A 24,190-nucleotide genomic window follows, 5' to 3' on the forward strand; every position below is an offset into this window, starting at 1 on the left:
AAATTACAAAAATTATTGAAAAATTGCACTTGCTTCACGATTCACATGCTAGCAGGGTGATGCTTGACATCCTGCAATCTAGGCTTCAGGAATTTATAAACCAAGAACTGCCAGATGCACAACCTGGTTTTAGAATAGATAAAGGCACCAGAGCTCAAACTGACAACTGCCACCGGATAGTAAAGAAAGTAAAGCAGTTCCAGAAAAAAAATAAATAAATAAATAAACAGAATTTTATTGACTGCTCTAAAGCTTGTGTGTGGGCCATAACAAGCTCTTGCAGATTCTGAGAGAAATGTGGACATTGGCTCATCTTATTTGCCTCCTGAAGAAACTGCATAGAGACTAAGAAGCAGTAGTAAGAAACAAATATGAAATACCTGATTAGTTCAGATTGGTAAATGAGCATGAGAAAGTTGTAGATCGCTGTTCTTAAGTTATATGCCAAATATCAAATGTGAAATGCTGGATTAAATGAATCATATGATACCACTGTGATGCTGAAAGAAGAGCCTTTTGATAAAGGTGAAAGTAAAACGTACAGAAGCTGGCTTGCTGATAAACAAATGATTATGCCATCCAGCCATATTAATTCTTTATAAATAGATGGAGTAGAAATGCAGACAGTAACATATTTTAGTTTCCTTGTCTCAAAGATCTCTGTAGATGGTGACTGTAGTTATGAAATTAAAAGCTGCTTGCCTCTTGAGAGGAAAGCTATGGCAAATGTGGCTAAGATATTAAAATACAAATACATCACATTGTCAACAGAGATTTGTACAGTCAAAACTTTCCAGGTAATAACATATGGCTGTAAGAGATGGACTACAAGTAGTAATGCTGTACATCTAAAAATTGATGATTTAAACAGTGATGGAAAAAAAACTTTTGTAAAATTACATGGCCTGGACTGATAATAGAACTAAAGCTCAGACACTCTGGCCACATAATGAGAGAACAGGATTCGTGGAGGAGCACTGATGCTAGGAAAAATTGATGACAAATGATGAGGGGAGCAGCAGAAGTTAAGCTGGATAGGTAGTATTACTGAAGTTTGCAAAAATTGAAAGCAGCAGCTTTTGACAGGAAAACCTGGTGTACTAAAGTCATTTAGGTCACAAAGAGGCAGACTCAACTCAATGCCTAACAACACACACATGCACGCACACACACATGTACGCACACACACACACACACACACATATATATATATATATATATATATATATGTGTGTGTGTATATATATATATATATATATATATATATATATATATATATATATATTTCTGGAGGATCTTAACCTTTGTGAGGATCATGAATGAACTGAAAAGGGCAACAGAATATTATACATAATGTATCACAAAGCTTCTTATAGTTGCCACAGTGGTGCAGCGGTAGCGCTGTTGCCTCACAGCAAGAGGTTCTCCCGTTCAATTCTCAGCTAGTGTGCGAGGAGTGCCTTCTGTGTGGAGTCTGCATGTCCTCCCTGCAGGTCGAGTGGCATTCTGAAAGACATGCGTGAATGGGCGTGCCTTCGTTGAAGATTGGGCGTCAAGCTGGTAACTCGGCACCATGAAAATCTACTGCCAATCATTAGCGGACTGGAGTTCCGCTGTAGCGAACCCTAACCAGGAAAAGCCGAAAGACAACATCACAAGGCTTCTTATAGAAAGGAATCAACTGTACAGTGAGCTGTATCCCAGTTAAACATCTGCTGTAGAAGGTTTAGAACAGAGTTAAGAGGAAAGGCAGGTCAAATAAAGTATCCTTCCATAAGATGAATGGCAAATAAATAAGTAAATGAACAACTCTTGCAAGAGAAATTTGAAGGATTTATGAATGCAAGAAATTGAGACAAGGGAATTCTAGAACTCACTTGTAAGCTAAAGGTTGCTAGTCAAAGCGATGTGCACTTTCCTCATATAAAGACATTAGTCATAATTTGCTGACAGTGAAATTGTATATGGTGTGTGTGTGTGTGTGCATGTGTGCATGCATGTATGTGTGTATATATGCTTGTGTAAACATAGGTGTGTGTGTGTGTGTGTGTGTGTGTGTGTGTGGTTTGTGCGTGTGCATGCTTAATCATGTTCTTATGAATCTGCATTTATACATATAATCAAGTTTATTTGTGCTGAACTCTCAATATTCTTGATTGCAGCTCAAAACTCATGTTTCCCCTAAAATTATACTAACAGATGTTAACCCAGTCCTTACAATATAACGTCTTGTCCTCAATATTACAAGAAACATAACACTGAATAACATGGCAGAAGATAAATCTCCATCACAGCTTGCATTTTATCATTTTTATATCCTCTGAAATATAAGCTATTATATTATCACTATTAGGGAACTGGATTATAACTCTAAAACATTCAGAGCAATCCATTTCCACTGTTTCCTTGATAATTTCTAGTAAGTTAAAATGCTCAAACTATGCATTAACATTATCCATTTTAAATAATTTCCATTTTTCACAAAACATTTTTTAAAAGTAGAATTTAAATAATTTACAACAATTTTCAGACCTATCTACCCCACCACTGATATTGCTGCACAAAAATACATGAATACAATGGAAATCACATTGGAATAATTGCACTTCTTACATCACCGGACATTTCTGAACAGCTACTTCTTAAGTCTATACATTGACTAGGTATACTTTTGTACATAAATACGCAGAACAACAAAACAGTAAACAGTACACTTAGTCTCACAAGTACGGCTAATCTCAAGAAAACATATTGAAGTCATCAATATGTTGTTCTTGTTTTCAGTGTTCCCTCTAAGACAAGAGTTCCATACTTTTTATAGACAGAACTGCTTTCTAATCAGTGTTTAAATACTTAAAACAGCCTCAGAGTGGGCCCAGACTTAACCTATACTTACTTTCCTTCTAATACTGAAGATTGTGAATCCATGTGAATTCAACATCATTTTGTGCTTTGTTGCATTTAAGCAGTTTATTCCTATATTCTGATTTTATGATACTTTATTCAGTACCACACACACAGAAACTGCACTAATGCAGAAAGTCAAGTGGTTCTTTTGAATTTCGGTTTTAAGGTTGTCATTGTCAGATAAGTGAAAATTCAGAAGTATAATTTGTTTACACCTTCCTTGGATGAACATACAAAAACTTGAAGCTGTTGACTAATTCTATTAAAAATATGTGTTTTTTTTACCTTGTATATACAAAAATAACAGTTATTTGCAAACTATAAATGACGGTGAGGGTTGAATGATCTTCTTTTTGTCTATTTACAAATTAAAAAAAATATGCTGTTCTAGTCCTATCCAAAGCTTTCAGGCATTCCACGTTATAGAGACCTTCTGTAAACATAAATACTTAGAGGGAACTCTGTGTTGCAATGCACTAGAACCAACAAATTGAACAGAGACTACTGCATAACTAGCTACATATTACGTAAACCATCAACATTGTGATGCAGACAGAAAGGAACTTCATGTTGGCTGTTAACCAATCAATTAAATTCACTGCATTACAAGTATGCCCATCATCAGATAATTTTTACATTGAATTTGGCCTTTAATATGATGGGATTTGGTAACCCTTTGGGCTGGTATCTAAATTCTCAGTAAATGGTGGACTCTGGTAGGTCTTGGTTCCATCCGTTCCATTGCTGGCTGGGTATGCTGGGAAAGGGCCAGTAGCAGAACCAGACGTGAATTGGTCTGTGGTGAAGAGAGACATATCTGTTCCCATTCTGTATCTCTGAAATGCCCTTACAGTGATGACAGCCTTTAACAGGATTGAAGGTGAGAAAGATTAGTTAGAAATATTAGCATAATGCATATATATGCAGTATTCATTTATCGGCCTTCATAAAATGATACTAAAAATCTAAGTACATAGTTAGAAACAGGTTTTGACTTTACTTTAAAAACCATGAGTATTCACTGAGATATTACTCCATCTCTTTAGTTTTTCTATGCACAAAAGCATAAAAATAAATATATATATGTGTTAACAGATAATGCAACAGGCAATTATATAAAATGGCAAGAACACATTTAGAGGTTCTGCTGCCAAGAACTTCCACCTGACTATTTATTAAACCTCAGTAAATGCACATTTGCACATTAACTAGCATAGTTTGCATTCGGAGTCAACTTAAAGCTATCTTATGTATATTTAACCACAGTTTATGCATAACAAGACTGTAATATATATTGTGTGGAGGACATGCAACCACTGGTCTCATGCTTTATTCTGTTTTTAAACTGCATAATGCATATCCTGTTGTGCCTTCACACTTATATAAATCAATATACAGGAGAGTAAGACATTTTTTCTGCATCTTAGAGCTTGGATAATAAGTGAAATTATAAAAATGACACACTGTGGTTTTACTGTTTCTTCACTAAAGGTGAGACTCTTAACTTGATATGTCTATGCCACAATTACTTATTAAGAAAAGTTTGCAATCTTTGTAATGTTACAGCTGAAGATACAGCATAAATGCTTGGACTGGAAATCTGAGAACATGTAGAAGGTGAAATGTTAAAAGTCAACATATATACAACAGACTGTGATATATATATATAGAAGTTAGAAGATACATACTTCATTTAAAATGCACCTCAAATTCATTGTATTTCATGAAAATAAAATTGATAATAATTCAACAGGCATGCATAAGTGAAGTACTACATGAACATATTATTATACTTACTCAATGTAGTGCGTGATGGTAAGTTTCACACAATGATAAGTAATGTACAATGAATGCCATTCTTTATGATACCCAATGCCATTAACTGCTGATGCTTGTGTCTGGCATGGACAAAAAAACTTGATTAGTGAGGGGGGGTCTACAAAATATTACAGTCTAACTGAATAGTCTCCCCTGCATCATGAGCTGGCTCGTCAAGTTTTTCTTACCTTAGAATTTTGTAGAGTAAGTCAGTCCTCAGAACACAACAGATTTTATACAAACATTGCCTGTATTTAAGTCCTTTAAAAGATAAAGTGAGCCATTTACAAACTACAAACCACAAACTGATGGAAAGTACTCAATAATACTTCTTAAATATGCCTTTGTCCTGTTTGTGGTATAAATGAAAATGTATTATTGGCTGTGTCATGGCTGTGTCACTAAATATATATATATATATATATATATATATATATATATATATATATATATATATATATATACATATATATATACACACACACACACACACACACACACACACACACACACACACACACACACACACACACACACACACACACACACACACACACACACACACACACACACACACACACACACACACACACACCTATGGAAAGTTATTTTTGCTGCTAAGAAGAACATGCTAAGAAAGTGATTAGTATTAAGGGAATGTGAAAGTCAAGATGATATATGAACAGCAGAGGTATAAGTTGCATAAAACAGGCAGAATATAGATAGTGCATGACAAAACTGTGAACTGGAGCTGTGGGATAGTGGGTCCACTGTTATTGATGAGGGTCTATAGTGACACGTCTGAAATTCTGTGTCAGAGTGAGAAACAAATACTATAAGTATATTTGGATACTGTGCTGATGGGTTTGTTTACTCTACCCAGGAACACTAAACAAATACAGCATAAACTTTAAGGACCTCAACTTTGTTACATTTGCCAGTGCTTATACATGGAAAAGCCTGAGGTATGGCGCTAAAATGTTTGAGCACGAGGTTGTCTAATTCTGTGTTATGACTGCTCGAAGTTAGATATGTGTGGAATCCTGTCTAGAGGTAGTATTGGGAATGAAAAAAATAAATGCAAAGGCTACTAGAACATATCCCTTCAATGACTCTGCCTTCCCCTATGAATTTTCACTAACAGTATGTTTCACTCCTAACAGTACAGAAAGCTCACATTTCTTCAGGAGTAGTGATGGCTACAAAATGGGCACTTATACACCAGGAAACAGTCCTCATCCCACTATTCAAAAACTACTGAAGAAATTATTGCACATCCGCTAGCCACCAGCTGATTATAACAAACAAGCTAGCTACCAGATGATTATAATATGCCAGCTAGCCACTGGAGGATTATAATGCACTCGCTAGTCATTAGAGGACTATAATACTCCAGCTAACCAGCAGTTAAGTATAATACCCCAGCTAGCCACTAGATAGTTGTAACATATAAGCTAGCCACCAGATGATTGTAGCACACCAGATGGGTAGCACTATCAAAGTTCAGCATGTGTTACAGAATCAGGCAAGGGAGCTCATTAGTTCAGTCCCAGTTTGATATATAGTGTTACCTACACAAATCCTGTCCTTGAAAGCGACTAGGTCAAGACAGCCAGCTGTAGAAGGTATTGTATTATATTTCCAGGTTAACAGATATGGTTATGGAATTACCAAATGCTATTGGCTGAAAGAAGGTTAGTGAAATGGCTGTTTGCAAAGCATGATGTGAAAAACTTGTCTTAAGTTGTTGTTGTGTCTTTTGGCTTTTCCCGGTTAGGGGTCGCCACAGTGGAACTCCGGTCCGCTAATGATTGTCAGTAGATTTTTACGTGCCGAGTTGCCGGCCCTGACGCACAACCTTCAACGAAGGTACGCCCATTCATGCGTGTCTCCACACAGAAGACGCTCTAGCTGAGAATCGAACAAGACAACGTCTTACTGTGAGGCAAACTTGTCTTAAGTGATTCACTTTATTTCAACATACATGGCATATGTATGCATAATGTTAATCTACCGAGACATTCCCTATCACTTTATTCAGCTATTATTACAGAATTGAAGTAAGAGTAGTTAAATTCTGGGTCCTCTCAAGTGTGTTTATTTACTGAGACCTGCTACTCTTGTGATCATGTGACTTGTAATGTGATCCACATAAGTGAAGTTTATTCTATCAGGAAAGCTCAAGTTGTAACATTTTTTGAGGGGGTCAACTTGTGGCCTGTTTCCTCTGGTTAAATATTACTCAGCTCTATCAGCCAAATTCCCTGCTGGACTTTTAGTTTATCAGTTGCAGTTTGCATCTTGGCATGCTCCTGTCACTTGGGCTGAGGGTGTATCAGATATAGTTAGATAACCTTGTAATTTCCCCAGCAGGCAGAACCTGAAGACCCCATAATCATATGGAAGTTTTACTTCTGTGTAAATACCTTGGCTTTGTATTAGTGTAATACTTCACAGAATGCACAGTAGCAAGTCTCGCCTAAACCCAGTCCACCGTCCAACAATTGGTGACATGTTAGTAAGCGTAAGTAATATTCATACTGACGGTGGCATGAATATTAATTGTCTGTTTGTAGTTTACCCCTTTCAGCAATGTACAGGTATCTCAGAGTTGGTATACATAATTAGGGGGGTGTGGGGGATGCAGACAACACTTGAGGGATGCAGGGGGGCTTGTCCCCCGCAAAAACGAATGGAAAAAATAATCATTCTAATATAGTTTTTCATTCATTTTTTGCAAGGGGGAAGCCCCCATCTGCACCCCCCCATACCCTCCTAATTAAATGTACCAATTCTGAGATCACACTAAATTGAGGAAAAATGTAAAGAACGAGCAAATGGATATTCATGATGCATCTGCATGGCTTTTAGTCACGCACGTTTCCCATATGATGACACATCCCTTTCACCTGTCAATGAATAAGACCATGCCTACATCTGAGCAGAACATCCTGCGAGGTACTACACTAATACAAACCCAATACCTTAGCTTTCTGATTAGTCGTCATCAATAATATTTGTTAAATTCAGGCAATGGAGTCAGAGGACGCCTTTTCTGTTAGAATGCTAACTGTTTAGAGTGGAACTCTAATATCCATGAGTTAATTTTAAACGCCTTTTATTAATAATTTTTAATGTTCTGTTTTCTTTTTTTTCATTTTAATGAGTTTAAGAAGCACTAATTTTATTATTGTGTATATTTTAATACATTGTTGTTTTCTTACTTGTTTATATCAAAAGTGCTTAGAAATTAAACATGCTTTAAAAATGAGATACAGATCACAAGCAAAATATACCTCTACAGCATGTATGAGAGTAACTACTAGATAAAGCTACAACTGACTGTTCATAAAACTGGTCAAAGCTTCAACCCAGTAAAAAATAAAATAAATGTTTTTGCAGGGGGTAAGCTATCCTGCTCCTCCATGTGGGTGGACTTTGCACCCACTCCTCACCTTAGTTATGCTCCATGATGGCACAACTGCAGAAAAAAAGAGAAATCTCAAAAAAAGAAGATGAATCACTGCCAGCAGTGTAAGAGAAACAATGACAGCAAATACGTCCTAAGAGAAAAAATAATCAGCAAGTTGTACTTTGCTGAATTGTGCTTGATGACTTGTAACCAGGTCCACTTCACATTCAACCAGCTGGAAGACAAGACGCAAAACACTTTGAAGTTCATGTGTTTTTATAGGTTCTGAACAGTCTGTCCCTTTAGTATTGATTCATTCTTTACAAATACCTAGCATATGAATATCTGTAAAAGACTTATTTGAATGAGCCCATGTCTACTGGTCAGCCTTTTTACTGTAGAATTACTCACCACAAATTGTCTTTTAATTGAAAGCTGCAGTAGCTATGACTGAGTGATGCTTGCAGACAATATTTCCTAGGATTCAAAGAAATGTTCACTAATCATGCTAATTGAACAGTGCATGTCGGTAAGTGAGATGTCAAGAAAATGCAATTCAGTCAGGTATGGCCACAATAAGGAAGAGCTCATTACTGGATCATTACTGTGTTTCTGAATCAAACATTAGCACTTTCAAACCTGACTGCACTACTGTTTTCCACAGCAGCCAATGCATCTTGTTAGCAAAGGCACCATCTCAAACAAACACATTCGGTCATTCAAGCTGACACACACGCACACACGCACACACACACGCACGCACGCACGCACGCACACACACACACACACACACACACACACACCCCATCTACTCATCAACAAACAAGACCCCCCCCACACACAGTTAGTCACACTCGCTGAAACTCATACATTTGCATTCACAATGTCCAACACACACACGTAATTTGTGCCCTTACATTCATGCAGATACACATCTATAAATTAATAATTTTAATAAAATTAATAAGCTCTTCCACAAGGGCCAACTCCCAAACATTTTCACTGAGAATTTTGACATTGTACAATAGCATGGGTTCACTACATTTGACCCAGATACTGAATGCAAAGAAATGCATTGTCATTCCCTTCAGCACAAACAATGTCCCTTCACACTATCAAATCAATAACAATACCATAAGTACCCATGAAGTGGTAAGGGACCTGGAATCACAGGTTGACCGTGACCTTAACTTCAACCACCATGTGTCTACTGTACAAAGGAAATCTTTCTATGTAGCATACTTGATTAGTAAGGACATAATCTCGAGAGCAAAGGAAGTTATAACCCTCCCCCCCATACTCTGGACTTATCCAGCCCATAATTGAGTATAATGCCCTGTTTGGCATATAACATTCTAAGGATCTACAGCAAATAGAGTGACCTCAGAGGTTTCTAACAAAGAAGATCAAGGGGCTCCAGCATGTGCCTTACACAGGCCGACTAAAGTCCCTGTCACTATACTTCCATTTCATACAGATTTCTTAAGGGAGATTTATGCCTGGCCTACAGAGCAATCCAAGACCCAAACCTAATGAACTTGCTGCATATCCATAAATCAAACAGGACTAGGGCTACCCATTCCACATGCTAAATATGGCCTGTGACTTAAATAGGACATATTGGAGGGACAGATTTATCTTGCAGCAACTTTGGAACAGGCTACCAACTGATGTGAAACAGAGCACCTCTATGACACTGTTCAAGAGGAACCTGGGTGAGTGAATGGGGCACCATAAATTCTTGCCGGCGGTAGAACCCACAACCTTCATATACATAGGCTAAATCACTAAATGAAATCTTGGGTATTGACTAACATTTCTATGGTATTACACTGGGATGAAATAGGCTTAAAATGACCTCCAGGTCAATAGTCTAGTAATCTTGTATGATCCTATGAAAGTCTGACACAACGGCCAATGCCCAAACATTTTCACTGAGAATTTTGACTTTGTACAATGTAAGCAAATTTAACTTGAAGAACTTTGCTGTGTCATTAACTTCATCTAGTCAAATACATACTTGCCAGAGCTGGAAATTAGTTTTTAACACCCCCACTGACAGAATTATCCTTGCACTCTAAGGACCACTTACTAAGATGGGTACTGCCCTTTCTGTTGAGCAATAGATAACACCGTACATACCAGTTACTTAGTCTTCCTTGCCAACATGTTTCTGCTTTCAGGAAATGAGAGAAAACCTGTTCTGCTTGGTACCTGTCTGGTAATTGCTGTTTATTGGCTATAAACTGATTACTCTCTTTTATAATTTGACCTAAGGGTGACAACTCAGTATGCTCTCCTGCCCTACCCACAGTTCCCATACATGCCCTCTTACTGCTGTTCTGCCCTACCCCTAATTCCCATACACATCCTCCTGCCCTACGCCCAATTCTCATACACACCCTCTTACTCTACTATTATACTTCCTACACACGCATTACACTTATAACTCCTATTCCATAACCCTCCCAAACAACTTTGCTACTATCATACAAACACTTCTGTTTCTTTTTACCAAATTCCCAACTTCCATTTAATCTTTTAGTACCATTCCCAACTACCTTTCTCCCTCCCAAGCTGCTTTGCTCTATATACATTCATAGTCACATCCCTCCCGAACAGAAGATACAATATAGAATGGATAAGTTCTATTTTTTCCAAAGAAACCCTTGTGTCTTCCTATTTTGCCTACATTCTCAAACTCTAGCCTTTTAACTCCCTGTTCCTTACATTCCAGTGAAGATACTTGCTCAACCTAACTCTCTTCCTTCATAGAAAATTATTTCTTTTCTACTTACCCTCTATAAGCTTTCAGACTCCATCCTCACTAAATATCATTCTACCCTGCAACTTCTTTTTCCTTCTTGATCCCTACTTCCACAACTACCTGCTAACTATACCATACAGATTCCTTTACTTATTCATGCTACTGCTCAACTTATCACCTATTCTTCTCCTGCCTGGGCCATCTTTCATTCTACCATGAGTCTATAATAGTTCTCAGTATATCTCCAACTCTGCCCCAACCACCTATTCATACTTCCTCCCTAGACCCTCCATATATCACACCAGACCTATTTGATGACACCCCTCAACTTTACTCCAAAGGTAGACTGAGTAGATCCATTTCAACTCAAAGCAAAACAAAATTAGGTGGAAAAATGCTCTCCAAAAACAATTATCGATAATTTTCCAATATACTAACATCCTTCTAGGAAGAGATATTCACCCAAATCCAGGCCTCACCTATCACAACAAACATCAAGACAGTTCTGTTCCACACACTACTCTAGCCCTACAATAGACAACCCCCAACCCTAGTAATCTAACTTTTGCTGACATAAATAAACCATAAGAAATGAAACAGATGAACTACATGCCTGGATTACACAGCAAGCATAAGCCTGATATTCTCTCTGTAACAGAAACTTGGCTTAAATCCAGCATAAATGACTCTGAAATTATACCTGCTGGCTATAATACCATCCATAATGACCGTATAAAGAGGAAAGGTGGTATTGCTGTAATATTTCCCAACAACTACCACATTTCCCCTTATAACAAACCAATACCAAAATTCAGTTCAGTAGAGCTTCTTATAACTCTCTTGAAATTAAACAATTATGAACAAATATTTATTACTGTTCTCTGTATCCCTTCTGGGAACACTACATCTATACTAGAAGATATCCTACATTGCATATCCATAATAATTACCAAGAGAACTAATACTACTAGGTGATGTGAATATCAATTGGTTGGGCATAAACTGTTAACCCCCCTGCATCTAGTGTGAACTTATTTCCACAGAACTAATTAATAGCCCCATATATTATAGCAAGATATCAAATTCCATATTAGACTGGATCCTAGTATTATACCACCTCAGGTACAATGTCAGACTCTCACAGTAACCATCTCCCAATATTGCATCCAATCATCTCACAGATCCACTTAAACAGCATGTTTATAAAACAACATGCAAACTTTTCAAGTGTAACCCAGACATGTTCATTACTGACCCATCATCTATTAACTGCAACTTCCTAAAAATCTTTCTGTTAGATGATGTTGTCAATGAATTCAATACAATTTTCCTGAATATCCTAACTAGCCTGCACCTCCTCAAAGGAAGAGACTAAAAACAATGCAATGTGGCTTTCCAAAGAAAGCAGAGTGCTAATGCAGGATACAGAGAAGTCTGGAAAGAATGGCAAAAATATAAAACACCACAACAGCTTGCAAACTTCAGAATGCTTCACAATTGTACTAAAAAGCAAATTAATGAAGAAAGAATGCTATACTAAAATAACTTTAAGAATAACGGTAAACACAATCCTAAAAAATTCTGGACAGCCATTAAAGAAATCTTGCATTACAGCCATAAATTCAACCCTAACCTCTCTCCCAATAAGGCATCACTCAAAACCACAGCACAGTTCAACTTATTTTATAGCTATTATAGCACCTCTGACCAAGGATTCCCCAACATCTAATCCTAACCCTGCCCAGCAGCCATGTGTCACCACATCCACGTTCGGCTGCAAACCTGCACCCACATCCTATGTAAAACTACTCAATGCAAAAAGAAGGAACTCCACAATGGATGAATGGTTCTCCTGTAATCGAAAGTAAACTAAGGTGCAAACCACAAAGAACCAAACACGGCTAAAAGCAAAATCATGTTAATCTTGGTAACTGCTTTCATGCCTGCAAATGGCACTTCATCAGACCATAAAAATAGCTAAAAAAAAATCACAGTTTTAATAGCACTAAAAGACACAATGATTAGAAGATTTAAAAAAAAAAAATCATGTGGTAACTCAATACCCAATACCTAATACAAGAGACATAGTTGCCAAACATAAATTTCAACTAATTCATTTAAATAAAAAATGTGATTTCAGGAAGGGTCTTAAAGGGACCTTCCCATTTAAACATAAGCCTTTATCTGCTTATAATTTAATGATCCATTGAATCACGTGCTGCTCTGTCCTATTTCTAAAATCTCCCAACTTTAATTCTTCTTCTAAGAGCTCTATAACCATAAAATAATATGTTTAGTTAACACATTTTTATCATCTCATCTACGTGTTCCATTTACGTGTTTCCTGATACATTCTCTAAGGGAGCGGTTCATCTTACCAATGTAGAATGACGAACATGTAGCACGTTGCGTTAAATGTAATAAGCTTCTAGTTAGGCAATCAGCTTTCACATTAAATGTATAGCTTCTCTGTAGAATAGGGTGCATGAAATGATTGCGGCTGTTAGTATACCTGCAAAAATTACAGGTTCTACATGGAAAAGTGTCTAGATGTCCAGACAGATTTTCTTTCACTTCCTTGGAATTATAGTAAAGTAGTCTGTTTAAGGATTTCTTATTTTTAAAATGAAAACTTGGTCAATCACCCACTAGCTGTTTGATTTTATCATCCAACAACAAAATTGGCCATTTTTTTTTCACTATTTGACACACTGTATCAACATCACTTGTATAAAATAGTTAAATATAAACATTCTGTTTACTATGCGACTCAGTGCATCCTTGCAAATCAGTTCCTACAGTTCTTGAAAGTAAGGTTTCTCCCTAGTATTTCTGAGTTGACTGACATATGACTTCATATGCTTGACTTCATTCATTTTATAACCTCTGTTAAGGAATTCATGTTGTAAAGTATTAAGACCTACTTGAAAATTATGATTTTTATTATTCAGTCTCAATATTCTCATTCCTTGTCCCTTAAGAATGGTTTCTATAAATATGACAGGGATGCATACTATCCCTATGCAGTAGATTGTTTTTCCGACATATCTTTCTATACAGACTTGTATCAAATGACATATCTGGTTTCCTTATGACTTTTACATCAAGGAAATCTATCTCCTGTGCAGAAAATTTATATGTAAACTTCAAGTATGTAGTGATACTATATAAGTACTTGATAAATTCCTTGAATAAACTAGAAGATCCTGCTCATGGCAGAAAGATATCATCCACATATCTTTTATATAACTTTATGTGTGGAACAAAGTTGTTAGCTTTCAAAATGTTGGTGTTCGCCCATTGAGCCAGGACCATACTGGACGTAGCTTTTAGCACAAGGCATGCCCATAGCTACACCTGACTTTTGCCAATAATACCTGCCTTCAAAAAGGAAGATATTGTTTTCTAGTATCAGTTCTGAAAGTAAACATATTAAGTCTTCTTGCCCATTGCTAAGCTGACTATTCTCCAGTAGAAATATTCTAGCTGATTCGTGACCCAGATCATTAGGAATCACTGTGAAAAGGGAATTAATATCAAGGGTGGTCATTAAACAATCCTCTAATTGTGAATTGCCATGAGTAGATAAATATAAACTTTGTAAAAATTGTGTCATATCTCTAAATACTGTGGTATTACATTACACAATAATGTAAATCCAATAAAAAGTGCCAGGGCACGCTGGTTTACACATTTCTCTGTCGAGCTGACATTTTTTTCGAGCTGAGTACCTAGAGTGGATTTTAATTATTGTGGAATAAACTTTCTGATTGTAAACCAGCGTGCCCTGGCACTTTTTATTGTATTTACAGTTCTCTTTGGAGTGCTTACACTTTTTCTTGGTTCGTATTACACAATAATGTATTACAGATTTGTTTAACACAAACACATAGTAGCTCAAATATACTAGCTTACTTTACATAAATGTAGACTTGTCCTGCAAAATCCGACTGTTTAAACTGATCAAACAAGAAGGTAAGTTCCTTTAATCCACAGGCAACCCTGCAGTCAACTAGCAGTTTATAGCAACTTTGCCACGTACACCTCATATGGCTGACAAAATACTTAAAAACTTCTTAGAGCAAGAATCAAGATGGAGCCAAAAATAATGAGAAGAAAAGCTCAGAAACAGGGACAGATTTTAAGTATTGCTGTTATTTAGTTAAAAAGTTGCTAGAATTAATGGTTTTGCATTAGCATGCATTTTCTGAAGAACATAAAGTCTGAAGCTAAAATGTTTGTCATTATTTGTTAAGAGCAATACTCAGTTTACCAGAAAACCACACATTTTATGAGGAATAAACCAAAAAATATGAGTCAAAATCAGGGGGATTTGTTGAACTCAGGGACAATTGAGAGTTATGTAATTTCAGCTTCACATAAACAGTAGACAGCCCACAAGTATTTCAACTTATTTCGCACAAATGCACATCAGTCCTGTGAAGCCAGATGGTTAACTGAATAAATGACAAGATGGTAATGTACTTCCTCGTCCGCCCTAGTCATTCCTTACTATACATCTGATATCCACTTCTCCTGCTACTATATCTTCTACTGCACCTCTTAATGTTCTACAATTACTACTCTCTTTTCTGCTAAAATTTTCCTCCATGCCTGCACATACCAAGTCCTTTCTTTTGGCTAGACCACACTTACCTCACCTATAACACCTGTTTAATGCATTGTATTGTTCTGATCCTACTTCTTTTTAAATCTATTTATAAATATGTTAATATTTTTACACCTACGTTATGTCACGTTATATGTTATGTTTATTGTACAATTTAAACTGTTACTTTTGTTACTGTGTATCTAACCTGGGTTGAGCCTGCAAATGGTCAGATATGATCAGTGCTCTATTCCAGTAAATACAATTAAACAAATAAACTCCTGATCTTCTTCTTCTTCTTTCGGCTTTTGCTGGTTAGGGGTCACCACAGCGGATCACCTGTCTGCTCATGATTGGCAGTGGAGTTTTACGGTGTCGAGTTGCCAGCCCGGTGCCCAACCTTCCACAGAAGGCACACACATGCACACACTCACACCTAGGGCCAATTTAGAGTGTCCAATCCACCTACAGCAAACTCCCTATGTGGTCTACAATATTATATAGCTCTGTAACAATGAGGCCTTTTTGCAGATTCACAATGCTTATTACAATGCTTTTCGTGGCCCTCATATTTTGTTTTGTTCTTTTGATAACTGTATTGTGTGTACCACATTACTTTTTGTGAAGTTTAAATTTTATTTTACTTTTAGTAATCGGGTAGTGTCTACCAGAACACTGTCACTGGAGGAAATCATTGGTTATTTTAGTTAAGCAAAATAATTATTACCAATCGATGCATACATTCTTGGACATATTAAGCTTCATATTAGTCTTTCAAGTTTAATAAACATCCCACGACAGTGTTTTCACTTCACACAATGGCATAGTAATGATATTGGATCAAGGGCACACTTACGACAGAACTTAAACATTGCACAAGCTAGCTTATAATTGTTTCCAACTTTAAAACACTATTAAATACTTAATACTTAATTACGTAAGACACAATCACAGAGGTGAGTCCTCCTAAGGTGTTTTAAAAATGTTTTAAGAAGTAAAAGAAATGCCAAAACATTAATGCAAAACAAGGTTACTACAATGGTTATTGCATTCATACTAATGGGATTAATGTTTTTCCTCACTACGGTAAGTAGTGTGTTAGTTAATTGGTAAAAATAGGAACTAAGATGAAACAGACCACTCCGTCTGTCCTTCAGGAGATGCTGATGGTTTAGAGAGAACCGGCGTCTGTACATCTTCTACAAAGGCTATGCGACTAAATCTGTTCATTGCAGAAAGAGTTAGATAACCCTGAAACAAAAACAGTTAAACATTCTTAAATACAATTCCTTTTGTTTTGTTTTTTTTTTTGCCACTGTCAAAAGAACTGTTGTTTGGCATAGTTATTTTTTACTTTAGGGAAACTATCCATTTCTTTTCTTTTTTAAATAATTCAGGATGTTTCTCAATACTCAGACATAGAAACAAATACCTCATGATATTCAATTTTTTACAACTCAGAAATATTTCCAAGTAATTAAGGTCAATGTCCCTCATAATATAATAGATTATGCTTGTCGATCAGCTGATGTATATCAGGTGTGCTTCCTGGAAATGTTAGTTTTAGATTCTGTAATATTAAATGCTGGGGAATTGCATAACTCAAATAAGCATTTCTATTCAGACTACTAAGAGCAGTTTTACAGATCCTACTCTCTATAAATTAGCTGATGAAAGAATGACAGTTACCATTATATTTTCTTGAAACTTTGCACCTTTAATACTAACAACAGATATGGGCCATGCCAGTACCCTTCACTATATTTTAAGAAGATGGATAATTGTTTTGGTTGGCCAGATGATGGACTGGTTTAACTAGTCACACACACAGTTTACTTTAGACTGGAAATAGACACATATCATGGAAAAGGTTAAAAATACTAGGATATGAAAACTAATCATGAATAATGTCAGCAAACTAGAAACTTTTTTTAAAATGCATCATCAGATATGGTTATATTTAAGTAGGGTCACTATCTATGAGCAACAATCACCCCACATGGACGGGGGCACATATGGTAAATTCCCATGTAAAGTATTTGTTTTTTAATGGTCTGCTAGTTAGCTTTGCCAGTCTCATGTTATGTGTTTCACTCTGTCCAAATGTAACCAACTTTGTAGCGCTCCATAAGGAAAAGTCAGGGATATTTGCTAGCAAACTACTAGGCTATCAGCCTGACATCATGGAAGTCAGTATACTATAATTAATCATCCTTTATCCAATCCCAACCATCTTATTAAACAACATTTAGAGATATAGCACTATCCACTTACTCATAAAAATGAGATCATGTGTCACAAACTTATTAGGCTTCTATGACATTTTTCAGCAGTTCTCAAAGAAGGATACCCAGTTATTAGACAACTTGAGCTGGTTGTATTGTTTACGTTGCTCTAATTTGCAGTTATTTTCTTATACAGGACATGTATTACTATGTGTTTCATTGCTTCATTATATCACACCTACTACTCCTAAAAGTCATAAAGTATTGTATTTAAACTGTTTTTTTAAAGTAAGCTAAATCAGTTTCTATGTTGAAATCTATAAAATAGTATGCTGGACTTGATATAGTTTGCATTCCAGTTATTCACATATAACCGAGTTGCAGAAGAATGATTCTAAATGCTGATGAATTTACAGTTTTCAAAAACATGGATAAATTAATATGAAATGTAAATATTTGGGAATATTAGCTTTCAGTATTTTATAAATTAGGGTTTTTCATAGTTTGCTTGCTTGCTGGCTGTCTTCTATGTTTGTTAAACTCTTGAATGCCTTCATAAGCCATCATGTATGCCATATCATCACAACCCTGCCTAAACTAGGCAGGTGAACAATTCATTAAATATCCTTCTTTATTTTGATTAGTCTTTGACGCCCATTCTTGAAGTACCACTGGTCACACAAAGTAGATTTCTTTCCTCTGCAGCAGTTGGCCACCATTTATATCACCTTTCTGAACCCATTCCTTCATTTGCTCTTTGATACTTACTTTATTTCATTCACGGCCAAAAGAAAGCTGCAGCCTTTGAACACTCAATTCATAGGTTCATAGGTGTTTACTAGGCTAATGACCACAAGGGCCTTTTTAAGCCTAGCCATGCATCCCAAATCTCTGACAAGTTCTGATACCCTTGATAAGTATAAGCATTGGCCTGGGAGATGAACCATTTACAGGTTACCTGTTTGCATTAGAGACACAGGTGTCAAACCAGGGATGAATTTCTGGTTTCCCATCCAATTGTCCAAGTTGCACTTGAATTGGGTTAGGGAGGAGCTGTGCTTCACATGGGTGTGGAGCCTATTCCATAGACAGGGTAGTATCTCAGATACATACCTATCTTTCCAGCAGGTCCTATTTATATGTAAAAACAAAAGAAACAAACAGACCGATGAAAAACAAAAAGAAAAGGTCGTAGCCAAGACTGCAATCCACTATTTATTGAAGCGCTTTTTTGTCTGCAACAAAGTGCAAACTTCTTCAGAATAAAATACAATGAATGAAATGTCTGTTTTAACAGTTTTAACACTGTGTCACATGGTGGCAATAAACCAATCCAACGTAACCCTCTCTTAAACAAACAGCACCAAGACCAGAAACTTGTGACACCTACATACTAAATAACTAGGGAGAAATCGGTACAAATTTAATTAAAATCTCAATTAATATATATATATATATATATATATATATATATATATATATAATTCCACATTTATTTTAAAAGACTGTATACAAAAATATGAGTAAACAACAACTAATAATTACAAACACAAAAGTCGCCTTAATGGGAACTGCCTACCATGAGACAGTTTTATAAGGTGTATATCCAGTGGCAATCTAGCCACTAAATATTGCAACTTGACTTTCTAGTACTCCAAATAGGGGCTTAAAAAACACATTAAAAACATATAAAGTACCCTATAACTATTAACAAAGGACATAACTGAAGTAATTTAAAACATTACTGTTAACAATAAAGTTATTTAGTATGTAGGTGTCACAAGTTTCTGGTCTTGGTGCTTTTTGCTTAAGAGAGGGTTACATTGGATTGGTTTATTGCCACCATGTGACACAGTGTTAAAACTGTTAGGTCCTATTTATATCACAGGCAAGGTTTAAGTCTTTAGAATGGGTAATTCTGCTACTGTTTGTTTTGTGGATATGCAGGAGGTCCATCTAAGTGGGGTCTGACAATGCCCTATATGCCAGGCATAGATCTCCCCTCAAAAGCCTGTAGGAGGCAGAATACAGGGATAGGACCTTGAGGAGGTCTGCAAAGGACATATTACTTACACCCTGTATTCTTTTAGTGAGGAACCTCTGTGGACATTCCAGTTGTTGGATATGCCTGGTTCGGTACATACCAAAAGGGCATTGTACTCAATGATAGGTCTGATGAATGTCAAATACAGTGGAACACTGACTTCCTTGGACTTAGATGCCATACCTTTGTTTATAAGTTGTGCAACATAGAATGATTTCCTCACCACTGTAGACAAGTAAAGATCAAAGGCTAGATTACTATCTATGTGTGTCCCTAAGTCCCTGACTACTGGGTCAACTCTAAGGGGTGTGTTGGTCAATATGATAGTTACCAGGATGGATGACTTCCCAAAGGATAGTATTATGCATTTCTTGGCATTTAGCTTTAGTCCATGGCTCTGACACCAGTTATTTGTCTGTGTCAGTGTGAGATTCACTGACAGCTCCTAATTTGCAATCATCAGCAAATTTAGTCAGCCAGAGACCACTGACATTGGCCTTGACTTCTGAGAAGTAAATATCAAAAAATAAGCAGTCCAAGGACTGATCCCTGAGGGACTCCACTTGTGTCTGGCCTCTTTTTTAGAGGTGGACTACCCAATTCTAACTTCCTGGGTCCTGTCTATGAGGCAGTTAGCTATCCACTGGGTGACATACGGGTTTGTACCTAGCCTCTTGAGTTTGTCAACAATGCCCAAGTAGGGTATTGTGTCAAATGCTTGGCCAGGTCAAGGTAGGCACTGTGAACAATTCTGCCCTCATCCATTGCTTTGGTGACCTTCTCAAAGAAGTCCACCAGGTTATGTAGGCATGATCTGCCCTTGACGAAACCAAACTGGGTTGGGTCCAGTGTCTGGAGGTTTACTATATCTATGTTGATCATCTCCATGATAATTCTTTCCATGGATTTACATATAAGACTAGTGAGACTTATGGGTCTGTAGTTTCCAGGGTCTGTAGATGGCCCACCTTTGCGCAGAGGGATGACTGTTGCCTTTCTCCATTCATGAGGCATGAAGCCTGTTTGGAGGCTACAGTTAAATAGTGATTCTACAGGCCCCGATAGGTCATGTTTCATGCTATTTAGAAGGCATCCTGGGATATTGCCTGGGCCCATTTATGCAGTGTTCTTGGTCTTAGAGAGAGCATTAAGGACATGTTCCCTAGTAAAAGTAGGGGGAATTATATTTGATGATATTTCCTGAGGGAAGGTTGAGGGGGGAGAGAGGAGTTAAGTTGAAGCTGAATTTATCAGCCAGGAGGTTTGCTGTAACTTCTGGCTCAATATAGGTGACTCCATTTACAATGAAGCCTGCACACAATTGTGTATTGCCTTTGAGATTGCGGATATAGCTAAAGAATGCTTTGTGGTTGTTCTTGGCCTGTGAGGCCAAACTTACCTCAAATTTGGCATCGATAAACTTTGTTTGTCCTCTGAGTTGTTTGTTTAGATGATGAGAGTGCTTTTTTCCTTCTGGGTGGTGCAACTCCTAATTTTTGCCACAATTTTCTTCCTCCTGTTATACATCCGATTGATTTTGAGATTCCACCAGGGTGGTTTGTTTTTTTGAGTTAGTTCTGTACTTTTTCCTGGTGGGTACAGCTACCTCTATGTAGCTATTAAAATGCTAGTACAGGGTTTCTGTGAACAGTTCCGCATAGGCAAAAGTGTTCTCAGGGTTTATAGAGGCTTGAAATTTTGCCAGGTTCTCACTTAATAGCAGGAGGTTAGCCTTAGAATAGTTCCTGAATATTCCCGGTTGAGCTGGGGATCCAGGTTTTATTTTTACTTCAAAGGAGATCATTTTGTGGTCTGACCTTACCAGGGAAGGCATTACAGTAGGGGGTGTGGAGCACTCTCCCATATTAGTGAGGACCAGATCCAGTATGGTTGCACACTTGGTTGGTGTATTGACTATCTGGTCCAGGGAGTTTGTGTTTAGAAAATCCAGGAATCTCTGTGCATGTACGTTTGATGTCATATAGGATTCCCAGTTAATAGTGAAGTAATTAAAGTCACCCATGAATATGGTATTGAGTTGGATGTTTAGTGTTTCTAATAAGTTTAAATACATGGTATGGGTTTCCTGGGTCATAGTGGGGGACCTATAGCTAGCAAGGAAGTGGTATTGGAATTTATCTATGGTGATTTGAACATGGAGCAGCTCAAGTTCATTGTCCTGTTTGACCAGCCTTGAAGTATATTTATTTTTGATGTAAATAGAGACACCTCCACCTTTAGCCTGTGAAGTAGCTGGTCTAAATGTGTGGAAGGCATTATATCCTTGCATTGTTGGTATGCTTCCGTGGCTTTAAACCATGTCTCTGAGACTGCACAGACCTCAGAATTCTCTAGGGTAAAGAGAGCTTCCAGGGAGTGGAGTTTTTTGTTTAGGCTCCTAGCACTGAGCAGTAATACCTTTAGATTTTCTTGGTTTTGATATTGTCTAAAAAAGGCATTATGGGGGAAGACAATGTTTTAGCTAATATTTGAAAGCCTAGAGGGGAAAGGTGCAGACCATCCCTGGCAAAGCATCGTGGTCTGTTGATCATCTCCTTCAATACTGACAAATATTGCACCCCCTTAGAATGACACCAGAAACTAAACCAATTATTAAAGTCAACCATATTTTGTTTGTATTGTGGCATCATCCTTGGAGAAGGTAAAATACTGCTCATTGCTAGGTTCATACCAGCCTAAGACACATATTCTGAGAGCTCTATGATGTATGTCTTCTTATAGTATAGGGAGGTATGTCTCAGGTCATTTACTCGCACATGGACTATGACTGAGTCATATTAGTAATTGTAGTTCAAATACCTGAGTGGATGCATAATGTGGTGGATCCTAACCCCTGATAAGCAACTGACCATAACTTTCTCCTTACTCAGCCTGGTGAGAGGGCATCAATGTGTCTCACTATGGAGTCTCCAATGACTAGAATGTTGGATTGTGTGTTGACTTGCTTTATGGGCTTAGAGGTAGAGGCTCCATGATATGTAGCTCTATGTGTCGATGTGGGTGTTCTTTTGAACGAGTATGTTTGGGGCTGCTGAGGGTATTTCTTATGTGCACTTTGTCTAGGAGGTCTTTGTGGTTTAAGAAGGTTATATGTAAGTGCCTCAATATATGTGGGTCTATATGTCTGCTTTGAATTGTGCGTGACGGGTGAGCCTTTCCAGTAAAGCTCTGAAATGCAGGGTATAAGGTAGGTTCTGCACTCATGTGTGTGCTTACACACACTCACAGACACATGTGCTCACATGCACGCTCATGCGTACACACACACGCACACAGTGCATGCACAACTAAGGGCATTCTGGAGGCTTGCCAGTTCACCTACATCATGTCTTGGGGATATGGGGAAAAAACAAACAAACAGGACCACCCAACAAACCTCATGTGAACACAGGTAGGGCATGCATACTTTGTGGAGAAGGCACCCATCTAAGAAGAAAACTAGAGAATTAGGCAGCATGAGGCAGCAACGCTAACAGTTGTACCACTGTGCTAACCTGTGAATATATTTGGTAAACAAAATCAAGAACAAGAGTTGTAAGAGTAGTACTTGTTCTTTTAAGAGATCATAGCTGTACAGCTGCAGATTCATGGCTTGAGGTACTGGTTGAAAAAACAAAAAAAACAAAAAAAAAAGAAATATTTATATTATACCATGTATACAACCTTGTAATTGGATCTGGCTGTCTCTTTTAGCAAAAGATTTACTTACTGGCCCTAGATCATAGTATTTTAATGATGTGAACCTAAAATAGCATATCAAAAGTGTAGTCCCATTGGTTAGCATGCTAGCATAAATACATGCCCGCTTTTTGCATACCTACCCAAGACACAATGGAGAAGAATGAAAAGCTGATTGCCGCACGGGCTGCGTCCGCTCCCTGATTGAAGGTAAGATCAGAAGACTTTGTTTGTTGCCATTGGTTTGCTAAGAAACAGAAGCCTACAAACCACAAAAATGTCAAAAATCCTGCAATAAAAACAATGAATGTGTGTTTAATAAATGTACTGTTGCTGGTAAAATAAATTTAGAGAAAATCAAGTACATTACACAAACAGAATGTAAAATAAACTGCACACTACAAAAGCATTACTAACAAGCAAAAGCCTACTGACTACAGAAGTGTAAAAAAATTCTGCAGTGAAAAAGTGAGTAAACAAATATTTAGAATGTGTCTATAGCTAAAGAAATAACATTGAAGATCAAGAACATTATACAAACAGAATGCAACATGAACTACATATTATTTAAAAGCAGTACTGATAACTGTTTGTGGCCAATATTTTATTTTATTTTATTTTAGTTTGTGTTATTATGCCTGGTCTGATACACAGGTAAGCATTTTTAAGAAAAATATTGATTCATGTCATGATTATACTTCGTGTAAAA

General features: G+C 37.1%; 1 protein-coding gene across 1 annotated transcript in view; it reads right to left on the minus strand.

Annotated features, from left to right (window-relative positions):
* Positions 1–2,107: 2,107 nt before the first annotated feature.
* The window catches only part of SYNGR3 (synaptogyrin 3), a 430,098-nt gene continuing 408,015 nt past the window's right edge, over positions 2,108–24,190 (minus strand). The window contains exons 3-4 of the mRNA XM_044089199.1: positions 23,625–23,770; positions 2,108–3,770 (exon numbers count right to left, since the gene is read on the minus strand). Of these exons, the coding sequence (XP_043945134.1) occupies positions 3,558–3,770; positions 23,625–23,770 (359 nt within the window). The 3' untranslated portion in view covers positions 2,108–3,557. The remainder of the gene's footprint in view (positions 3,771–23,624; positions 23,771–24,190) is intronic.

Source organism: Protopterus annectens, chromosome 12.part0 (assembly GCF_019279795.1).
Source record: "Protopterus annectens isolate FY-2018-M chromosome 12.part0, PAN1.0, whole genome shotgun sequence".
NCBI classification, from domain to species: domain Eukaryota; kingdom Metazoa; phylum Chordata; order Ceratodontiformes; family Protopteridae; genus Protopterus; species Protopterus annectens.